This window comes from Trematomus bernacchii, unplaced genomic scaffold (genome assembly GCF_902827165.1).
Source record: "Trematomus bernacchii unplaced genomic scaffold, fTreBer1.1, whole genome shotgun sequence".
Lineage (NCBI taxonomy): Eukaryota > Metazoa > Chordata > Actinopteri > Perciformes > Nototheniidae > Trematomus > Trematomus bernacchii.
In genome coordinates this window covers 12648080-12670000 of record NW_022987739.1, presented here as the reverse complement: position 1 = coordinate 12670000, position 21921 = coordinate 12648080, and the positions used below count along the sequence as shown (strand labels likewise).

Sequence of the window (21921 nt, the reverse complement as noted above, 5' to 3'; positions counted from 1 at the left end):
TCCTGACTAAAGGGCTTTAAATCCATGACTGAATGATGAACTCAAATACATCAGCTATACAAATGTTGATTTGAACAAGTTCCAGTCAGTTGATCTGAATAATGCGGTCAGGTGTTTTCGACATCCAACATCACAAGATGAAGGAGAGCAAATCGGTTTGCTCATAACCTTCTGAATCCCAGTTTTGAGAATCAACATTTCGTCATACTTAATCTAAAAGATGACATGTTCCTTTTTGTGTTGTTGAAACGTTGTGGCCTTTAAGAAGGGGAAAAACCTCTCCAGATAATAGCCACAAATGTTCTTATTAATGTTCAAACTAAACAACACACTGCTTCTGTCGATTTATTCATAGTCATGTGATTTGGTTTTTATCAGAATTATTGTTCTGTAGTACAAACAAACTAACCCCATAGGGAACCATCAGGAAACTACCTTGCTGTGTCATAAATGGTAAAGTAAACATGTGGAACACGCAAATTGTTTTGTTGTCGGCTGCAAGAACCAATACAATTGTTGTCATGTCCTCCCATCATCACTTCTTTATCTCACCAAGTGAGATAAAACAGCAGGATTTGCCAGAAAATGAGCTGTAGATCAGGATGAATCAATACTGGCTGATCGCATCGAGACACAACTTCAAACCTGGAGAATGTAGCACTGAGGGTAACTATGGAAGGCAAATGTAGTGACCAACAAATACAGTAAAACGTGTAATTGTTTTAAGTCTTAAATACTAAGATGTTTTAATAAGATATGCAGTGGCATCAATATTGTATTAAAAAAACACAATAAAAAATGTGTGCCCCCATTCAAATGATCAATACCTTTTTTTTTAATTCAGGTTCAAGACAGTGAAACACATCAGCTTGTTTTTCTCTGGCCTGAATCAAATTAAAGAGCCAATATCTGCCTTGTACCGTTACCAAACTCCTGGATACCATTTACACACACAGTAGAAGTGTTTATTTAACTTTATGAACAGTTTACATTCACACTACAGTAGCAAACTTAAACATAGCAAAGAGGACACAGTGTCCACTCACATGTTATCATGTTATAATCCTTTCATCAAATTCAAAATAATCTGGTAAGTATAGTGAAATCAACTAAAATGTTTCTCTGTCAGAGTGCAACGACTCAAAACTTCTAAAGTTGACATAACACAATGATTTAACATGACCAAAATGTACACATTTAGTTATATTTCATACTTGTTTTCTTCAGCTGTTTGACTCTACAGAGGGCGGTGTTTTTCCGCCAGTTTGTCCAACACTTTGGTCTAGGCTGAATAAACTCTAATTGCTCATTTGGACATTTTGGCATGGAAAAAAGCTTTATTAAAATGGTGACATCCATTGTAAAAAATGACACCTGTTAAACATCAGCATGCTATAATCCAGCATGTGTAAAACTACAGATTTAATCCTAAATACTGTATATAAAATACTACTCAAATGTTTGACAGCAGCCATGTTGAGACATGTGAAACTGAACTCCAGCTGATCGTCGAGAGCCCCATTGTTTTTTTCTTCAGGCCAAATATTATTAAAGTCAGTCCATTGAGCTGGATGGATTACCAGCCAGGGATTACAGTGCTCAGATATCTTTACCATAAACTGCGTAATTTTTCTTCCTGTAAATGCAGGGATGTGACATACAGGATTCATTATTGGAGCAAGAGACAGTCAGTTTGTTCCCAACATACTACCATACCCTTTCTAATGCATGGGAAAGATTTTGCAAGTATGACAAAAGCACTGCATCCGGTCACATTTTGCAGGATGCAAGCCAGCATGCTGTCCTGTCTACTCTGAGTCAAAGTTCAAGCATCAATGTTATGATGAAGAGTATGACCCAAGTGTATGCATACGTCATGCAAAAGTATATACTCTGTGAGGGAAACTGCAGTACATACTGTACAAGGGCATCCGGTGCTTTTGTTGCCTTAACAACAGACATGACTTTTGATGCAAATCCTTTCAACGCCCACCATCCACCCCGACCCCCTCCTGTAGCTAACATAGTACCTCATTCAATCAAAAACATGTTGCCTGGGAACAAAATCCAGGCAAAGATTAAATTAGTTGGCACAATTTAATTGGCAGATATTTTAGTAATATATATATATAAAATAATATCTAAGAGCCAGGATCCGTATTACTGAACTATAGCAAACTTCAAATTGAAACTGTACTCTCTACCGTCAACACTTTCAAGTTGGATACAGATGAATCCACCACCTGCTGCAGTCATATGGTTAAAAGCCAGAGTTTTAAGGGTCGATTCAGCATCATACAGGATGCTTAAGCAGATTTGTCCGCTCTGGGCTACAACCATTCCCAGCCATCTCTGTTGGCAACCAGTCTTTGTGTTTTTCACCCAATTTAAACCACAAACTTCATCCCATTTCTTGGGATGTTTAATTTACCTCTTTTAGTGTCAGTAATGTCTTGACTGTAAGATCTCCTCGATATGCTGCTGATCCAACTATGGTGAAGTTATTTCTTCTTGTTATGTAACTCCAGACTGACCCACCAACTTAACCTTGGATTCCCTAAACAAACAAATGTAAACCCAAGAGATCGTATTGACTCACTTCCAGGAATGAGCAGAGTCCAGTTTTCTTCCTTTCTCTAATTCCTGAAATCCTTTTACACATAATGCCTTTGACAGTAGCTTGTGGAATAACAGACGTATCATATTGCACCATTACCTCAATACTAACTTGCTGCAACAGCCTGCAAGTGAAGGTTTGAGATTTCTGTAAAGACCTACTATTCAAAAATGAAATACTAACAACTACAGACAGAATACTACACTATATTAACAATTAAGTATACCACTACCAGCAGACGGTTCACACAGTAAACTCAGACAATGCAATACATCACATCAATCACAGGGTTACTGGTCCAATTTATTATTGAATAAGGGTTGTTTATCACGTCAATTTTGAAGTGTAAATCAACCTAGTCTCTTCTACTTAATTGAATGTTTTCTAGAATTATGTAAAGCCAAAATAAAACAATGATTTAAAATGGGTTTCACAATTCACTATAACTCTTAATTATTTTAACTGGGTTTTTCAGAATCCGCCATTGAACAGCAGCTGCATTGATTGTGTTAGGCTTGTGTGACCTCATGCTTCATACTCAAATATTCTTGCTACCGTACATCCGGGGATTTCTTTCATACATCCTACATACTTTGCAGTTAAAGTACACTAAACACTCGATTTAACGTCATACTTGGTGTGATTAGTATACAACTATGCCTTTTTTTAACCCAGCCAAAGTGTGATCAAATACAAATGTTATCAATGCTTATGCATTTTCTGTCTTGAGTATGTGAATACTACTATTGAATAGTGGGGGAAAGCCTTTTTTATGCAATTTCAAGGGCTGAATCATGTTTAAAGATGAGTTTACAGACACATATGAATCCGGTATAGTTACCTTTTAAGGATGTAGTGCAACATGTTCTTTTGTGCAGCTTAGTCACACTAAAAACTCCGTACACTTTTTATAGCTCTATGCCCACTGCAGAGACCACAGACAGAGATAATACATTTAAATGGCATTAGCAATAAATGAATGACCTTTTACGACATCAAGGATAACTATAAACCGTGCTGGTGCGTCCCGTGATTCACTGAAGGACATTCCAGCCGGTGTTGGAGTTTCCAGCTTTGGCATCACTTAAGTGCTTTGTTGTTTTTAGAATCTGCCAGCTCCCCTTTGTCTGCAGCAGAGAGGAGCAGCGGTGGTTTACTTCTCAGAGAGGTGTTGTGCTTTGTCTTTTAAGGCCAGCTGCAGACAGAGACCCTCGCTGCTGCTCCTCACTGTAAACACAAGTCACGTTGTAATGAATGTGCCATGGCGGCAGAGTCAGAGCAGGCTAAGTGCACTGACGTCCCGTGTGTGCTCGAGGTGTCCATCAGCCTTGTGTTTTCCTCACAACCATTTACAGTCATCTCTGTTTGGGACAAAGCTGGAACACCTTCTTCCAACCATATATATTCATGTGTTTAATTAGGTATTTTTGTAGCGTCATCCCTGATACCAAACATTTGGGCAGATCGCTTTTCCACCTGTTTTAAATATTCTTTGAGATTTTTGAGATTTCAGATCGCTTAGCTGTTGAAGAAAGTGGATCTGTATGTTTGGAAGTTGTATAGCTGCAGCTGCAGTTTTATTACAGTATTTGGGGAGTGAGTGCCAAACTTGTTAATATTTTTCCAATGTCCCACATCTCACAAACACTGTTTAGTAAATACTTCACAGGAAATATGAGCATCCATTTTTTTTGGTAACAGGGGTCTATCTGCCTCACACCTCCAAGTTATCGCTTCAAGGAATATATAAAACACAAACTTTCTCTGTGGATACATATATATATATATATATATGTGTGTTTTACTGTAATTTGACTGTACTGGCCCTTTGAGTTATAAATAATCAACATAACAGTGAAAACCCAAAGTTAACTAAACTGCTTTAAAAAAGTCTTATTATCTCATCAGTTACCATCAAAGACTTCTCATACAAGTTGATTACAAATATTGCATTATATAGTTTCTACATCCAAATATGACTCATGTCTAAATGGGTGAGAAAGGTCTCCTGAAGCCTCTTCTGTCTCTTCATCATCGGTTCAGTGAAGTTGACCTCCTGATAGGCAGCCACAACTCTTACGCAGGGCTGTGATGACGCCAACCTCTGCAGATGAGACAGAGCGGAGTCTGCCGAGTGTTGCAGTATAAGAAACAGTCCACCTCTCAGCTCCCAGCTGTGCGCAACGACCCCTGGCTAATTGCATCTGGATTACTGGAAAACTGAGGGGATGAGACTACCAGAAAAAGTACCCCTACTCACCCCTTATCTTCTGTTACAGGGGGTTCAAAAGGAAATGCATTCTCAAATCCTCTACAGACCGAGGCAAATATCGCTAAGTAACACCAGGTTGTTTTTGGCGATGGAGAGCCTGAACATTACGCACGGATCTGTTTCCATGAACGAGACGCTGGTGCAGCATTCCCAAGAGACCACGTTTGAAACAGCAATCGCTTTACCGATGTTTATGTTTGCTGGAGGCGCCATTGGGAATATTATTGCAATAATCGTCCTGTCAGTATCTCGACAGGAGAGGAAATCTTCAGCTTTCTACACGCTGGTGTGCGGCCTGGCGGTGACCGACCTGCTGGGCACGTGCCTGGCCAGTCCGCTCACCATAGCCAACTACTACATGGACCAGACTGTGCTCACGGTGCAGCATGTGTGCGAGTTTCACTCCTTTTTGTTGCTGTTTTTCGGTTTGACAGGGCTGAGCATCATATGCGCCATGGCAGCGGAGCGGTACATGGCCATATGCTGCCCGTACACCTACCAGCGGTGGGGGGTGGACCGGCGCTTTGCGCAAAAGTTCCTGTTCTTCATTTATATCAGTAACATCTTCTTCTGCTGCCTCCCGATGATGGGCATGTCGAAGAGCGAGCTGCAACCGTCCCGAACCTGGTGCTTCATCCACTGGGGGACAGAGGAGCTGGCCGCTGAATACTCTGTGCTGTACGGCTCCGTCAGCCTGCTGCTCATCCTGGGCACCATTCTGCTGAACCTGGCGGTGTGCGGAGCGCTGCTGCTGATGCGCCAGAGGACCGTGCAGCGGCCCGTTACCAGAGCCAGCGTCCGGGACAGGTGGAGGGCTCTGTCCTCGGCTGCAGAGACTCAGATGATGGCAGTGCTGGTGATGACCTCCGCCGTGGTGCTGGCCTGTTCAGCCCCGCTGGTGGTGAGTTCCCCTGACTTGGGTTTATAAAGGCAGTTTGTGGTTTCTAATGTTACTCACCTTTGCCTACGGATCAGCAAACCTTAATTAGAAGGATTTTCTTCCAGAGAACAGAGCTGAAAAGTAACCAAGTATACTTTTACTCAAGCAATCTGAAATGTTGGTCAACGTTGTTATACTTTATATCATACATATATTTGTATGTTTTGCTATACTTTATGTGGCTCTACAATTCAGAGGCATATTGTTCAAGCACATTACATATATTTGCTCAATTTAATCATACATTACTTTGTAGATCTTGAATAATGATTCAAAATCTAATAAATGACTAATATATTCTGGTTTAATATGAATAATTAAGATGAGACTTTATTGATCCCCGGGGGTAAATTAATAAACTATACTGCAGCATAAGTGTTAACATGAGCTTCAGCTTTACAGCAACATTAAATTGATGGATACATTAATAGCTATATAGTATACAGTTATTTTGACTATAACTAATAAAGTATAACTACAGGAATTTTACATGAGGAGGTGGAGTTAATTCTATTTTAATCTGATTCATCATATTATGTAAGAATACATGTTTTACAACTTTCTAAATACTATTTTAATGAAACAGTTTAGGGGAAATCAAAACATTTTAAACTGAATTCATAGACATTATGAACCTCAAACAAGGGGTCACAGTTTTAAGAGCACTAAAACAAGTTGGAAACCATGTGATGTTGTATCATGCGTTATTCATATTTTAGAGTAATCACTTTTCATGAGAAACTATGGAATGATAACCTTAATTTTTATTGGGAAACATGAAAAGTACTGAAAGGAAACTTTCCTTTCCTTCCTGTTAATATTTGCTGCCATTACAGCATGTTTAAATAAAAAATGTGAAGATATGAGCCATAACCTGTTTTTCTCTTTCAGGTCCGTGTGTTTGCCAACTGCTTCATTCTGAAAAATGACCCTATCGCTGACCTGGCAGCCATCAGGATAGCAGCTGTAAACCCCATCCTCGACCCCTGGATCTACATCCTCCTCAGGAGGTCTCTGTTTAGGAAGTTACTCAAGTTATCCAGACAAGGCAGCAGCACTCGCAGAACTTCATCCCCTACATCACAAAGGAGTCTGTTTTATCCTGTAATCGTGAGGGACAGCCATGTGATCACGCAGCTGATGTGCAACGCAAACATCATGACTCAGCTGCCCGCCACTGTCAAATTCACTTCGTACGACACAGAGAGTCCCCGTCAGACTTAACACAGACTGAAAATGTGTTTGACTTCTGTGAATGTTTGCTGCTTGCTCAGGCCGCAAGCACCTTGACGCAGGGCTTTGTCTCAGAGCTGTTGTCTTTGGGATGGACACACTGAGACGTCTCTGCCGGCCCGAGGCCGGACAGGACCATCGGAGCTCCTGTAGGATTATTTATTAAATAAAATATGACTTCTGCTCTACATCTATGTAGGCATCTACTGCTGTGACACAGGACTTATGAAGAAACACTATGTTGGATGTTATTACCAAACTAGGGATGCAGCTCAAATCTATCTCTAGTTATTTGGTCTACAAAATGTCAGAAAATGATGAAAAATGTTCATCAGTCTTGCCTTAAGCCCAAGATGACATCCTCAAATGATCTGTCCACAAGTCAATGATATTCATTTTACCGAGTAGTATTAAAACCAGAAAATATTCACATTCAAGAAGCTCCAAAACATGTTGAATTATTTTTCTTATAAAAACAGAATCAGTGCTCAGAAATCCTTCCATCGGGTCAATGTGAAGTTCCTTGTCCTCTGTCATCCCTCGTCACGTCAGCATCAGCTCCTCCCCCCCACAGATCAGTCAGTTCATGTGAATTATCCAGTTGGATGCTACAGAGATGGTACAACACTTGTTTCATCTGGAGCCAGTGTTCAAATGACACTCTTATAACAGAAATAACATGGAGATATTAAAAGACTCTAATTGAGACGCAGCACAAGTATTTCTCTGAGATGTGTCTTGTAGGATTTTACCTCCTACAAAACCCCAGTTACAGCCACGTCCCTGGAGGAGTACGGATTACACAAACGATAAAGCATTGATTACATGCTGTTGATTCATGTTTGTATTAAAGTTCCTATCTTGAGCCTTGTTGTCTTTTGTCTCTATTTGACTGTTTCAGTTTTGATTGAAACTCATATTTCTGTTGTCTAATTTAGTGCTGACCACCTTTGACCTTGGTTTAGTTTATTAAATGTATAGGGTCCGTGTACAAAATCCATTCATTTCAAAACACACATGATTCCACATTACTAAACAGCAAGCCTAAATGCAACATCTATGCTCACAAGGTTTGCCTAAAATGAGCTTGAATAAGTGTAAACATTTGTGCAGGTAGGAAGCTTATACTTTTTAATATTGAGAGATTGCAGATTACGCAAAGGTAGAGCCTCATTTAGGGACACTACACTCTTCCCTTGGAGCAGACTCTTTTGCTCCGAGTAGCTGAACAAAGTCAGGGATTCAGTATTATATTCAACCTTTAAATTGTATTTAAACTCAACCACAGTGGTCCTGACGATGCCAACTATTACACATGAAAAGATTCAACCCTACCTTTTCCAGCATCAGTTTTTCCGGTCAGATCCTGCTTCTGTTGAAAAACAAAAACACAGCATGTAAACACTTGGTCACACAGCTTCAGTTGGCCTAGTTTTTGGTCACCCATCATTAGACTTAGACCAAATTGCTAGTGAGCTTACCTTTGCATGTCATAGACCAGGAAGAGTCCGGTCGAGGTTCACAGAGGTAACTTTAACATGAAGAGCGGGACGGTGGCTGAACTCTATCTGCAGGATTTCTTTGCAGGGTGTTGCTGAAAAAAAGTCATGCACTGACAGTATCTCTTGATTAAAGGTGATGTATGATTTACTCAGGATGAATGACACATCAGTCAGGATCAAGTATGACATCCTTTGCGGAGATTGAAGAAGAGATCACATTCATTTTGACATGCGTCACTGCTCTCATCTCAAGAAGGGGAAATCGATGCTTGCATTTACTGATTTTTGGCCACTAGGGGGAAGAAAAACTCCCAAAACAGGAATCAAGTCTGGTCTCTAATGTGATGAATATACAGTACCAAGTCTATCATCCATCTTACCTCTGGTTTTGCCTCTGTCTGTGGTATGTAGCAAGAACATACAGGTAACACATTTAACACACACATTATGCTCTCGGTAATTTACACACATACTCTGATGCTAGTGCAATACGTAAAACTATCTTTCAAGTGTGGCTGGAAATAACCCTGCAGCTGTCACATTTACACTTCTTTCTAAAAAGCTCCATAAACTTCTAGATTAATGAAGACAACCAAAATGTTCAATATTCCGCAATGCATTTATTCCCCCCCAAACATTTAAAAATAGCATTTACTAAACAGAAGCAGACAAGAAGGTGCACAGCTGCACCTCTGTTCAATGTTTTTGTACCTTTACACCATCAATAAAAACCTATTAACAGCGGTTAAGTAAAAAGTCTGCCTCGAGATGCACAGAAATAATAATCATACAAGTTTTACAAAGTAAACTCCCATTTCTCCACTCATTAACATTTACATCCCAGTTATTATCTTTACAGGTGAGAGCCAACATCCAAATAAAACATTTTTCTCCCAGTTAGCTCAGAAACAGACAGTCGGCAGGACACTGAAAACAAATTTGAGGATAAATTCATAAAACATGTGTCCTACATGTTGTAGCTTATGCATTTTTACATCTTGCCCATTTTGCGGTGCATCAGCATCATAACATTTATTGCTAACTGCTTTTGGCAACATGAAGAGGAAAAAAAAGAAATCCAAAAGACATTAAAAACATTTGCTCCAGCAAAATACAATGACACAAAGTTTTTGAAAAAATAAAAACAGTATGACCGTTATTCCTGTCTGCAGGTTGCATGTGCACATTACATTCTTTAACTACGAAAAGTGTTGTTTCCTTGTTGAGTAGTTTGGATGTTATCTGTCGATGTCACACAGCTGTTTAACATGTAGTCACATTTATACGCTGTTGATAAGTTCAGATTGTGTTAGTCTTTACTCTCTCCTCGACAGCGTTTTGTCTGATCTCCATACGTTTATCTAATCATGCAGGGGTAAGATATGTTACAGTTCACCTGATTTATTGCACCAATCTGATGCATCTGAAGTGTCCTTCTTTTTAACAAAAAGAAGGCTTTCATATTGAGATATGTCACTTTTAAGGACCAATGGTTTTTCCAAAGATAATTTCTGATGGATAACGGGATAACATTTCCCATTTTGATATTTAGAAAAATAGTTTTGAACGTGATACAACTATCAGCTCTTCTAAGTTAAAGGATCCAAAATATTCAAGAACAAATCTGTTTGAAAAAAGTTCCGTAAGTATTATGTGATTTAGAGTTGGGGTCATGATTGCTTGTGAAACTTTCTTGATAGCTCCACATAAAGAAGTATTTCCAGACATTTGCTTCTTCAAGTTACTGCTAGCAACTATGAAGATGTTGCAAATAATATCCACTTGCCTTTGGGTCTTCACAGAATCATGCCATAAAGAGGGTATTTTAGTCGTTAAATACCTGACTGGTCTGTAGACACTCAGTAAACTCAGTGTTTTGGGTTGGGAAGGTAGCATAGAGGAGGTTTATCAAGTGTTTCAAACGGCTGCTTTCAGGGAGTTAAAAAGAGCATTTACATTTAACTATATGAGATATGTGCGGCTGTAAAACCAAAGAGACAGGTTTTATTTCTCTGCCCTTTCGGTTTCAAGAGCAAGACATAGATATTACAAAGTCGTTTAAATACATCTAAATATAGAAATATTGGTTTAACGTTTTGAAGTTGAATGACTTGAAGTGAAAACAAAAACATCTCGGTATATAAATGCTACCTTTATGAAATGACAAGAATTCGATGCTGAGATCACAAAAAAATAATATATATAAAACCTAATATTGCTGCAGTGAGTTGCTTAGTGTGCATCAGAGATCCTGCACAAGAAAGGCATGTGACCTATGCTAACTCAATTAAATAAGGCTTTTCATTAATAAATGATAACTAAGGTGAACGTTTTTCAGATATTGTAATCAATAATGCAAATCACATCTCTTGTCCACCAGGAAATTACAATTGAGTCTTTAATTTAAAAAAAAGTCCCAAACCTGTGATTTCATGCATGTCTCATTTTGAAGCTGCACACTGACCATGGATGCTAATGTTGCAAATACACTTCAGATGAAAAACCCCAGGACAGACAGAAACTATCTGCGTAATGCATTCAAATGATGTGCAAACTCAAACCCGGCCTCTCCACGTGACAAAGCAGCTTTGGTTCAGACTGAAAACAATGAAGTGGCAGGAGAGAAAGATATCACTCAATCAATGAATAAATACCAATTATCAGTTAAACAATGCACTGTTGTAAATCGATTCTCCTACAAACTATAAAAGCAAAATAAGGAAATAATAATAAAATTACAGTTTACATGATGAGACTAAAATGATACTTTGTTCTGGTAAACCCAATTTGAGCTTTTCACATGTATGCTCCATAACAACAAATGGTGGACTTATTGTTTTCTTGGGGGAAAGGAGAGATGTGTGGGAGGTCATGGACCGCTCCGAGACAGAGCTGGTCTCACTCCGAAATGTTATCTTAGTTAAAAGACGCTTTGTGTGTTTAAAGGTTCCTGCTTTTAAAAACACTGGCTGACAACAAGTGTGACTGAAAGTAACCATCTCCCAGTGCAACAATATAAACTGCATCGTTTTTTTGCAGACAAAATCAACAGATATGGATATTTTATACATTTATTTCAAAATGTGGGCATTTTTCTTCATCAGGCACATGTAATGTTATACCACGTTGAAAAGTGCAGTCTAAATGCTAGCTTTACCATGCTAACATGCTCACAAATGACGATGCTGCTTAGACGCTGATATCAGGTTTAATGTTTACCATGTTAGTATAGCATGCTAGTTTGCTAACTTTAGCACTAAACAAAGTAGAGCTGAGGCTGATGGGAATTGCCATTAGTTTTGTAGAAAGTTAGTCATAAAGAAGTATTGGACTAATTGAAATGTGTACCTCATGGAGATACTAGATAAATCAGTGGATCTCCAAAGTGATTAAAATGAATCCCAAGTTTGAACCCCATATAACAGAATGCCCAGTGAGAGGGAGAGACCTGATTATCTTAGCATCAGGTGACAGTTACTTAAAGTCCTCCATTGTCTACAAACAAGTCCCATCTGCCTTGAGCTTTTTGAAGAGTGACAAACAATTCAAACATCATTACAGGTGCCTAAAGAAGAAACCAAAACGCTAGGCCTTCCACTGAGATTACTCTGTTACAAAATGTAACATGACTGTTGTTTTGGTGTGATTTAGCGTCCAAATTAACATCCTATCCTCTGAAAGTGAACAAAAATAACCAACAAGAGATTATGGCTGGCTCATACATTTCCAGACGGCACGGTGCAAACCATTCATCCACCTTTTTTACGTGTCCACCTGCTGTTTTATATTTCTGTGATAACATGGCTACGTTTTGTTTCCCCTCAGACCATCTAATACAGTCAGTACCAAACTAATAAATAAACAATGACATACGGCAAAGCTGTCAGAAAGTGAAGTTTAGACGGGGCGGAGCGCGTCACTGGCCCTCTCTTTCCTCCCGTCCAGAACAAACAGCACTTGCCTTCAGTCTGGTGTTTGGATCTGTGTGCCGCTGCAGAGAGGCGGCGGCCACACAGCAAAGTCTATGACAGCCGTGCAGAGCGAGGGCAAACCCCTCCCTCACACGACGTACTGGTGGCTGTTGCCGTGGTTTGTCGTGTAGGCCTGCCGGCTGTACTGGAAGTGGTCGGTCAGCACGTTGTTTCTGCTGTGCTGCTGATCCAGGCCGTGGGAGAAAGGCACTGACCCGTTGGCCTGGAGCTTCTCCAGCACCGGGTTGTCGAAGGAAACCAGGTCCTGCTTGGCGCTTGGCAGCAGCTTCTTCTCCTTGTTGGCGTCGTACTTGGCCTGTTGGCAGGGGAGAAGGGCAGATTTTAAATGACTGGCTGTATGCCTACGGATCCTACATAGCTGTGGTGGGACAAATGTTTCTCACAGAGGATAAATACAGAGTCTTAACATAACTATTTACTTTAAGTCTGTAGACAAACAGCCACAAGTAGGATGGAGAGTGACAGAAATATTGGCAGTTGAGAAAAGAAGAACTGTAAAGCAAAGCCTATACATAGAGAATCTATAGAGCACATAGTTGGGGGTGGATGCTATGGAAAATAATGTATAATTATGCAAACCTATTTTTTATGTTTTTTACACCACAAGATAGGGCTGCTCAATTAATCGTATTTTAATCGCAATTACGATTATGGCTTGCAACGATTACGAAAACAACGTAATCGAAATAAAACGATTATTTTTTTACTTTAAAAAAAAAAAAAAAATGTATTGGTTTTTCAGTTGAATTATACTTAAAAGTTCAGGGTAATCAACTGTTAAAAACATACTGTTTTCTCCAATAAATTGGTGTTTCCAAAGTAAATAGTTAATCGTTTTTAATAATCGTGATATCAATTATTGACCCAAATAATCGAGATTATGATTTTTGCCATAATCGAGCAGCCCTACCACAAGATAAGGTTCAGAGAATAATTGTAGGATGGAAATGGAGGATTCAAAATCAAACAACTTTAAATGTCACACGTGTACACAGCACTGCACACACAGGGAAATGCCCACACTGCATTTAACATTACATGTTACTTGTTAGACGCTTTTATCCAAAGTGACTTACATACTCAATACTGTGGGCAATCCCCACAGGAGCAATTTGGGGTGAAGTGTCTTGCCCAGGGACACAACGACATGCTGACTGCAGTGGGGTTTGAACCTGTGCTCACCTGTGCCCCCCTGATCCGAACACCAACGCTCTATCCACTGCGCCACACACCTCCTTAGTATTATGAGTATCTAGCAGCTTTTTTATTTTCAGCTCTGGGGGAGCAGTGTGGGGGTCTCGCTCAAGGGCACCTCTTGTCATACTGTATGCAAATCAGAGACACTGGATGGCTCTTTCGGGGTTCTAAAATTAAAGGAACCTCTAATTGACCTCCTCTTACTGCCTCCTATTAGTCAGTGGGACTCACCTTGTTGTAGAGGAAGACGCCAACTATGGCCGCCATCATACCCATGACGTTTGTGTTGGTGACCGGGTTGCGCAGCATTAGCAGTGAGATGCTAATGACCATAATCCTCTTGGTGGCGTTTGCGACGGCATAGCTGAGCGGGCTGACTATGTTCAGGACGCTGAAGGCGATGACGTTCTGAGCGAAGTTGCAGAAGCCGCTGATGAGGAGGAGGAAGAAGGTCCCCGACCATCCCTGGATGTCGGCCTGCGAAGAAAGCAGTACGGTCAGGTTAGGTTGAGGAGCCAAAACGAGCTGCTGAACTCTACCCACTGTCACAAAGAAGCAACATTTCCTTTACTGCTACTCACCAGGTCTCCATTAACGAGAAACACGGAGAGGTCCACCAGAACCCAGGTGGGCAGCATGAAGAAAACGGCATTAAAGCCCAGGATGTTGAGCAGCCTCAAGTGATGGATCTTTGTGTCGCGCAACACCTTTAATAAGGGGAAGAAAACATTTAGACAAGGAGGAAGTCAACTAAATAAAAGTCATACTGCTCCATACAAGTCAATAGTGATGCAATATTTTGGGTCCTTTATTGTTACATGACAGAGTTGACTGCACCAATCGCTTTAGAACAAAAACTAATTCAGCAACCTTATAAAAGTCAGCTAAGATATTTTTAACCAGGACATTATTTACAATAGTGTTGAAAAGTAAATCGCTTTGTTTGTAGAGTTGTTGCCATAAGCCAGACTTCTGCCAAATAAGAAGCCAGACCATTAATTATTTCCAATGAAAATAGGTCAGCCAGGAGAGAATTTTTTATCCTGTTTTTCAACCGTAAGTTTTATTATGTGTCCACCATGAAATCCAAAATCCCAGAACTAACTAACAGCTATGATTTCAAATCACTAAGTAGACTTTGCTGTGTTTATTTATGTTTGTGATAGTAATTGCCAACTACCAGCATTTGGTTGAACATGAGGCCTGCATGCAAATATGTGTATATCACATACACACTATTTCTTTAAGGCAACAACAACGGGGCGCATAAGGACATAGTCGAAAGAAGAATAGTTGTGAAATGCAGTTGCTCATTTCAACACAGAACCATTTCACTTTTCTGACGGCATTTTATATACAAAAAAAACCCTCAAACAAACATAAAAAATGTCAGTTTATGGCATTTCACATCAAAGCACACAGAAGCAACACTTTTCACTTTCCACATCTTAGTCATCATGGGGCACACTCCAGCATGAGAATGATTTACCTTTTTGGAGAAGATGTTCTGCAGGGAGAAGCAGAGCGTGGCAGCCAGAGCGCTGATGAGTCCTGAAAGATCAAAGGACAGCTCGGTGGCCGTGGCCAGCAGCACCCCCCCGATGATGGGGATGAGCGACACATACACCTACGACAGAAACCCAGAGAGTCAGAAGAAACCCAGAGGAACAACATTCAGTTTATATCAAAACATCACTCGCTGCATGCTACTAAAACTAGTAAGAATGATCATTTTGATAATTGATTACACGTTAAAGTAATTTTCAGGCAAAAATGAACAAAATACATGCTTTTTTCGGACTCTTTAATGGAGATGTTATGCTTTTCTCTGTTTTATATCCCAGTGAACTGCATCTTTGGGTTTTGGACTGGCAAATTAAACATTGAAAGTGATCAGCTTTAACTTTGAGAAATAGATAGGGATAGACAAAGTATGACATTCTTTTGACTGAACTAGGATAAGAAATACTTAAAAAAATGTAAATGAAATACACAAGAGAAAATATGAGTAAACAACTACATGTTTTTTAGGATAATCACCATTTTATTGCTGATATTGTAAAGAGTTATTTATTTGTCACAATTAAACTCTCGTTAACAACTAAATATTTTATTCTTCATTATAGTGTTTTTGTATGCAAACAAACAATTCAAGGGAATGAAGGATTGCATTTTGTTTTATATTTTAAAATATTACCATTAGTAGTATTGTTGATGTACTGCATAAAGCTAGTGTTAGGAAGTTAAACAGGTCATAACCATTTTTAGTAATCGAGTTAGGTAAAGAATAGTTTCAGCCCTAGAATAGATTTTTGAGAGAATAATTGGCAGATTATTAGCTGATGAAAATAAACTTAAGCTGCAGCCCTACGTAAATCATTAAAAAAAGGTTAAATTCCGAAGCACAAACACAACTTGTATCCCAGAAGAAACTCTTTCTCAAACTTCTTTACTAAACTTTGTAAAATGCACAAAGTGCTGCAGGAACGTTATTAATCTATCCTACCACATGTTAAGATGGAGAGACAAAACGTTCACACGTCGAGGCTGCAGCTGGAGGTGCTAACCCCTCTTTCTGAAACTTGAGGAAAACACCTTAAAGGCTGAAACCATCAGAAACATCTAAAGCCAGCTTTATTTGCATTTAGAACATGTTTGATTGTGATGACGGAGACATGCAGTTGTTATGAAACCCACTTGTGCAGCCACTCAGTCGCCCACTCTCCTCAAACCAGCTACACAGAGGGAAACTGAGAAAAAACACTAATTGGTCCATTTACCGCCTTTAAAAGAACGACTGCCCATAGTTATACTGTTCAAGTAAACGCTCATATATACACTGGCAACAAGAATAAGGAACTTGGTGATATGAGAACAGACTGTTCCTTAAAGCTCTCTTAATTTGTTGGTTGATGATTAGTCAATTTCAACAGGATGCAGAACAAAGAAGCAGAGCAGCTCTTGGCAACGACTTTATAAAAGTATCTTCAACCAACAAGGGACATGCGGGTATATCCGATATGTACTTTAAGACAATGACACTACTGTTATGGGAGTGGTGCTCTTTTTAGAAACCCTGAAATATAAGATGGGCCTCATCTGGTTCAGCTGAGGCCGAGATTTCTCTCCCATTTTACAACTCATTGTGGAATTTCATCCAGGAGGCTTTCCCAGCTTAAAGGGAAGACTATACTAATGCTTTCAAAGAAGGTACTGTTTAGTCACAAGTACGCTCTACTCATAAGCTCCACACCGTCCACTTTATTAGATACACTTTCAATGCAATCCAATAAAACTGTTCTACAATACAGTTTGCTTTTGACGACTGTTGTAAGTCACTGAGTATGTTTCGTACAGTCTATGATATTTATATTTTAACAAAACTGAGTCATGTCTAAACTAAGTATTTATTCAGCATGAGGCCTACTGCTCCTCAAACATGATCTGCACACACACGTGATGAGCGTCATGCTCCGTGTGTGTGGAGCAGTCTGTCTGAATACCGAACTGTCCACTGTAAGGTTAACCTGACAGGCTGATGCTAGACTCAGAGGTCTCCTTATTCACATTTAAGAGAACTTGAGTGTAAAATGTTTAACCATCAGGATGGAAAATGAGGTTTTATATCAGATGATAAACGTTTTCGCCTCCATCATTGTTTATTTAACACCGAGTGGTAGAGGCAAATATTGAGCTTCTTTTTATTGACATCTACTTTGTCTACATTATACAGCTGCACAGAGCATACTTCGAAAAAGCTAAAACTACACTATAGCAACGGGGGGGAAAAATCACCTTAACAATTTGACAACACAGTTGATGTGCATGACGAAAAATACAGCCTAGATCTTAACTCCTGTTAATGGGTTTGTACAGTAGAGCTCTCAAAGTTGTCAACTATTATCCTATTTCACAGCTTTTTTCTGACTCTAGCTTCTTAACTGGGATTATATTCTGGTTCCTTTACTCCCATAGTAAATTGAATATCTTTAAATTGTGGAAAACATTTGAAAATGTCATTCTCTTGTGAAATGCTGATTGATATTTTTGACCAAACAGCCAATCAATTCATCGAGAGAATAACCGACAATGAACATGTGTTATTAGTTGCAGCCATTTCATTCAGTATCTATTACAGTGATGGGAGTCATTGGGTTTTTGTGCAATATCTATGTGGTAGAAGTGTCAAAGCTTATCGAGACTGTCACATGTGATGCTAACAATATGACTTGTTGAAGGTTTTATTTAGTGTGTGAAGAACCTCTGTTTAATTTGATGCTGACATAACACTTTAAGTGTGATACTCTCCATCCACTCGAGTTGATCCTCCACGGTAAATCTCTCCCATCCCTTCACTTTGCTCATGGATTAATATCAAACAAAGAGTGTGTGGATAGCAGCTGATTTGTCCTCAAAAATCATGACGCCGCTAAGCCAGACAATCAATCTCTCATATCACTCTGTGCGCGGCTTTAAAGATGCCTTTCCACCTGCTGCACACGGCATACCAACATACTGCATTAAACAAAAGAAAGTTCAAAGACATGCATCAACACAACCCCAGTTGGCTGCTGTAATATTAGAAGTATTGAGTGAATTGGGGATTTAACAGGTGGATGTGGAGGAAATCAAAAGTTGGTTCCTCACCAACTTCCACCCCCCTATAGAACATCTGATCAGGGACAAAAGCCCCTGCAGATATCCGTAATACGGCAGTATAGGCGCAGTACTGTGCCACATCACCACTGCTCGGTGTCAAACACTGTGAAACAAAGCGGGCCTTGTGTCCTGTTTGCAGAGTCGGACCTACTCACCTTTGTGCTTTGCTTCTCCTTCATGATGATTCTTGATAGCAGCACAACCCATATTGGCATTGTAGCTTTCACTGTGAGAGAAAGAAAGAATAGAAAAAGGCACAATTTCAGCTGGGAAATTACAACAAACTATGTGTCTCCATATCAAACATATTGCCCTTTAAATGGTTGAGAGTACAAGACGGATTACATTATAAAAGCTACTGGGTCAAAGCCAAGCCAAACACAACACACCTTCATTGTAATGCGTCACTTACTGGTGTAGGTTTATCCTGATGGTGTGTGTTACCAACAATGAGACTTAAAAGCCATGAAAACTAGATTCAGCTCAGTAAAAACAACTTTTATCCACATGGACAAAGCGACTTTGAAACTTTAGAGAGAGAGAGAGATTTATTGACATGGCAGCTGTGCCTCTAAAGTTGTTTCCAAGGACCAACAAGGTTCCTTTAGTTAGTGTGTAGAGGTGATCAAAACAGCCAAGAATAGTTTAATTTGAAGTGTATTTAGGAGAAACTATTAGAAGATATGACTGTTTACTGTGGTATTGAATTTCAGGTAACAATTCAAATATGATAATATTGGTTAAATAACACAGGCGGTCATAACGATAAACTGATGGTGACAGACCTCGTCTCTCCCTCCCTACACTTGCATTTCAAATGTAATTTTAAAAAGAGAGAAACGACTGTAAATAAGCACAGTTAAAGTTTATTTGACAGGTGCTGTTGAAATTTGAACTCATAAGGAGAAGTGTTTTATAAGCTTTCAATCAATGTAGTCCAAGTAGAATTGACACCTCTCTTAAAATAGATAAAAGAGAAAACTGAACAATCAAACCGTCATAAAAATCATGACGTATGACCTTCAAACTGTTGTTGTATAAGACTGACAACTGAATTGTATTTCAACTATCAAATACTGATGGGAATTAATGGAATGAAGCTACACGGTTATTTAAAGCAGGTTAAACCAGTTGAGAGTGTCAATGGGAGCCGTCATCAGTCATGACAGACTCGGATTTTGAAATATTTTAAAAACATTGTGGTAATACTTTAGACTGCAAATTGTGGTGTTCTAAAACTGTATTGCATTATAATGAACGGTATTTCTTTATTAAGTCCACACGTATTGATATAGAAATGGGTGGAACATAGTTGTACAAACGTATCAGTATAATAGACAGCCTCCAAAAAAACCTCTCTGTAAACAGTTTCAAATAATGGTAATCTATTGAGTGGCTGATAACATTTGAACCATCAATATCCACTTGGCCTGTGGGAAAAAGGATAACTTTGGACTGTGAAACTACTTTTTTCTGATAAACTACACTAATTTAAGTGTTGACAAAATGTCCAACTTTTTAATCATACATTGCCTAACAACCGTCAGCTGAAAACGCATCATCAAAAAGATGAAGATAGGGTACTTGTTCTAAAAACAAATTATTTTTTAGAGGTGTCTTATGGACCATAAAGCTTGAAAAATGAAGATGTAGTAGAGATGCATTGCTGTAGACTCAACTACCCAACAGTAAATAAAGGAGTTATAATTATCTCATCCATGCAGCAGTCAAATGCAACATGTGAATCAGTCAAACACTCAAAGGGAACATTTTACTAGACAATAACAATTGAAACTATATCCATATTATTTGCATACAAGTTTGTTTTGGATTTACATTTCCCTCATACTACTTAAAGGTTTATTTTACTTGTAGATGATAACTTTCACAACGTCGTATTTGAACTTTTCTCCCCTTGAGGATCTTAATACTTCCATCACTGCTTAGGGGAAAACTCAATTATATGAGGATTACATAAAACCAGTCACCGATCAAAGTTAGAGAAGCGCAACACGGAACAGGTTCAGTCCTGGACCCTCCCCCCTGACGTATTAGCTTTAATTAAGTTGGGGAGCTAGCTAACAGTAGCTAGTTAGTTACTCTTAAATGGAGCCTCAAGCGGACCAATTTTAAGTTAGCGGGTCGATGGTAAGTTAATAAATCCTATGAAAGCATGTCTGTTCACGGACGCCTCGCTGACCCGGGCCCACAGGCTCCTTTATGTCGGTGTCGCCGAGTTGCCCTGCGTTAGCCACGTAGCTAACAACAGCTGACGGTGCGGACACATCATCAAGTTACCAGGTGGCCTCACATTATCTCATACATTCATGCAAACAGGCTGTACTCACCGGTGTGCGCATATGAAACGGGTACTTTCCATATGCTGAAGTGGGCAGACACAGATGCAAAGTATTTTCCGAAAGCTAGAGGCAGGATGGTCCACCGGTAGTAACTGCTCGGCAGTTCTGTTGTGGGGACTCCCCATGCCCGCAGCAGCGGCGGGAGGAACACGACGATAGAGATGATGTGGAACAGAGAAACTGTGACGGGGTACGGGAAATCATTCAGGATGATTTTGTTGACGATGTTGCCCCCTGAGCTGACCGTGTACCAACACACACACAGAAAAAATATCCGGATCCCTTCCCTAACAGGGGGCCGGTCCGCCGCAGCCATCTTCCAGCGCGGAGTGACGAGTCACCGGCGGAGAGTCCGCCTGCACCGCACCGGGAGCTGCTCCGCGTCACCCTGACAACAATGGAGCCCAGGCAGCACTTCCGGCCACGCGTTTCAAAATAAAAGTCATCTGCAGACATGCGTTTAATGATGGAACCTTCTGAGCCGCATTAAAATGGTAGATTTGGGAAAATTAACTAACTTGTAATAAATATTGTAAAAATTGCCATGTAGGTATTTTCCTGGTAAAACAGGTTCTAATTAACTTTGCTTGTGACTATCTGTGCATTTCTATTATTCTTGTCGGTTTACACATATGTACAACATCTAATTGCTTTTATTAATTAACAAAGGGTCATTGAATTGGACTCAATTGTGAATCTGCAGGTTTAATACATTTCTCTTTCAATTTCCAAAGTATTCTCTCAGTATCTGAAAAAAACAACCCATAAGAGACAGTTTATTATATTAGAAAAAAACACATTAAACGCTCAAACAGACAGGGGAATGTTTGGTATTTTGGGATAAAAAATATACTTGAAAGTATAATTAATAAAAAATAGTTGCTAATCATTTTCTGTTGAGCTAATTGACACATTGGAATCAGCTTCAAATTCGTCTATAGAGGTGTAATTGCATCAATGACTATGTGGATTTGTTACAATTGCTCATAAGCAGGGCCGGCCCTAGACTTTTGGGGCCCTAAGCGAGCTTTGGCTTGGGGGCCCCCCTCACTCTAGCGCGTTCTAACTACACACAACACGGAACCAACTTTTGTCTTATGATGTTAGCATAAGCACACATATTGTATAAATAAGCATGTAAACACCGTG

General features: G+C 39.6%; 2 protein-coding genes across 2 annotated transcripts; one reads left to right on the top strand and one right to left on the bottom strand.

Annotated features, from left to right (window-relative positions):
* The first annotated feature begins 4977 nt into the window (after nucleotides 1-4977).
* LOC117496237 (prostaglandin E2 receptor EP4 subtype-like) lies at nucleotides 4978-7053 on the top strand. The gene is made up of 2 exons (XM_034147982.1): nucleotides 4978-5790; nucleotides 6721-7053. The coding sequence occupies exons 1-2, from the start codon at nucleotides 4978-4980 to the stop codon at nucleotides 7051-7053; spliced, it is 1146 nt and encodes a 381-aa protein (XP_034003873.1).
* Nucleotides 7054-9164: 2111 nt separating this feature from the next.
* Nucleotides 9165-21159, bottom strand: slc35e1 (solute carrier family 35 member E1). Its single transcript, XM_034146880.1, has 6 exons — nucleotides 20761-21159; nucleotides 18568-18638; nucleotides 15243-15380; nucleotides 14335-14460; nucleotides 13985-14230; nucleotides 9165-12851 (listed from the first exon to the last, which is right to left on the bottom strand). Exons 1-6 carry the CDS (start codon nucleotides 21086-21088, stop codon nucleotides 12624-12626), a joined length of 1137 nt encoding a protein of 378 aa, XP_034002771.1. The 5' UTR covers nucleotides 21089-21159; the 3' UTR covers nucleotides 9165-12623.
* Between the last annotated feature and the right edge of the window lie 762 nt (nucleotides 21160-21921).

Coding starts and splice junctions, on each gene's coding strand:
- slc35e1 (XM_034146880.1), bottom strand. CDS start 21,088: ATGGCTGCGGCGGACCGGCCCCCTGTTAGGGAAGGGATCCGGATATTT. Junction 14,231..14,334: donor TTCTCGTTAATGGAGACCTG/GTGAGTAGCAGT, acceptor CTTTCTTCGCAG/GCCGACATCCAGGGATGGTC. Junction 12,852..13,984: donor GCGTCTTCCTCTACAACAAG/GTGAGTCCCACT, acceptor CCCTGCCAACAG/GCCAAGTACGACGCCAACAA.
- LOC117496237 (XM_034147982.1), top strand. CDS start 4,978: ATGGAGAGCCTGAACATTACGCACGGATCTGTTTCCATGAACGAGACG. Junction 5,791..6,720: donor CCTGTTCAGCCCCGCTGGTG/GTGAGTTCCCCT, acceptor TTTCTCTTTCAG/GTCCGTGTGTTTGCCAACTG.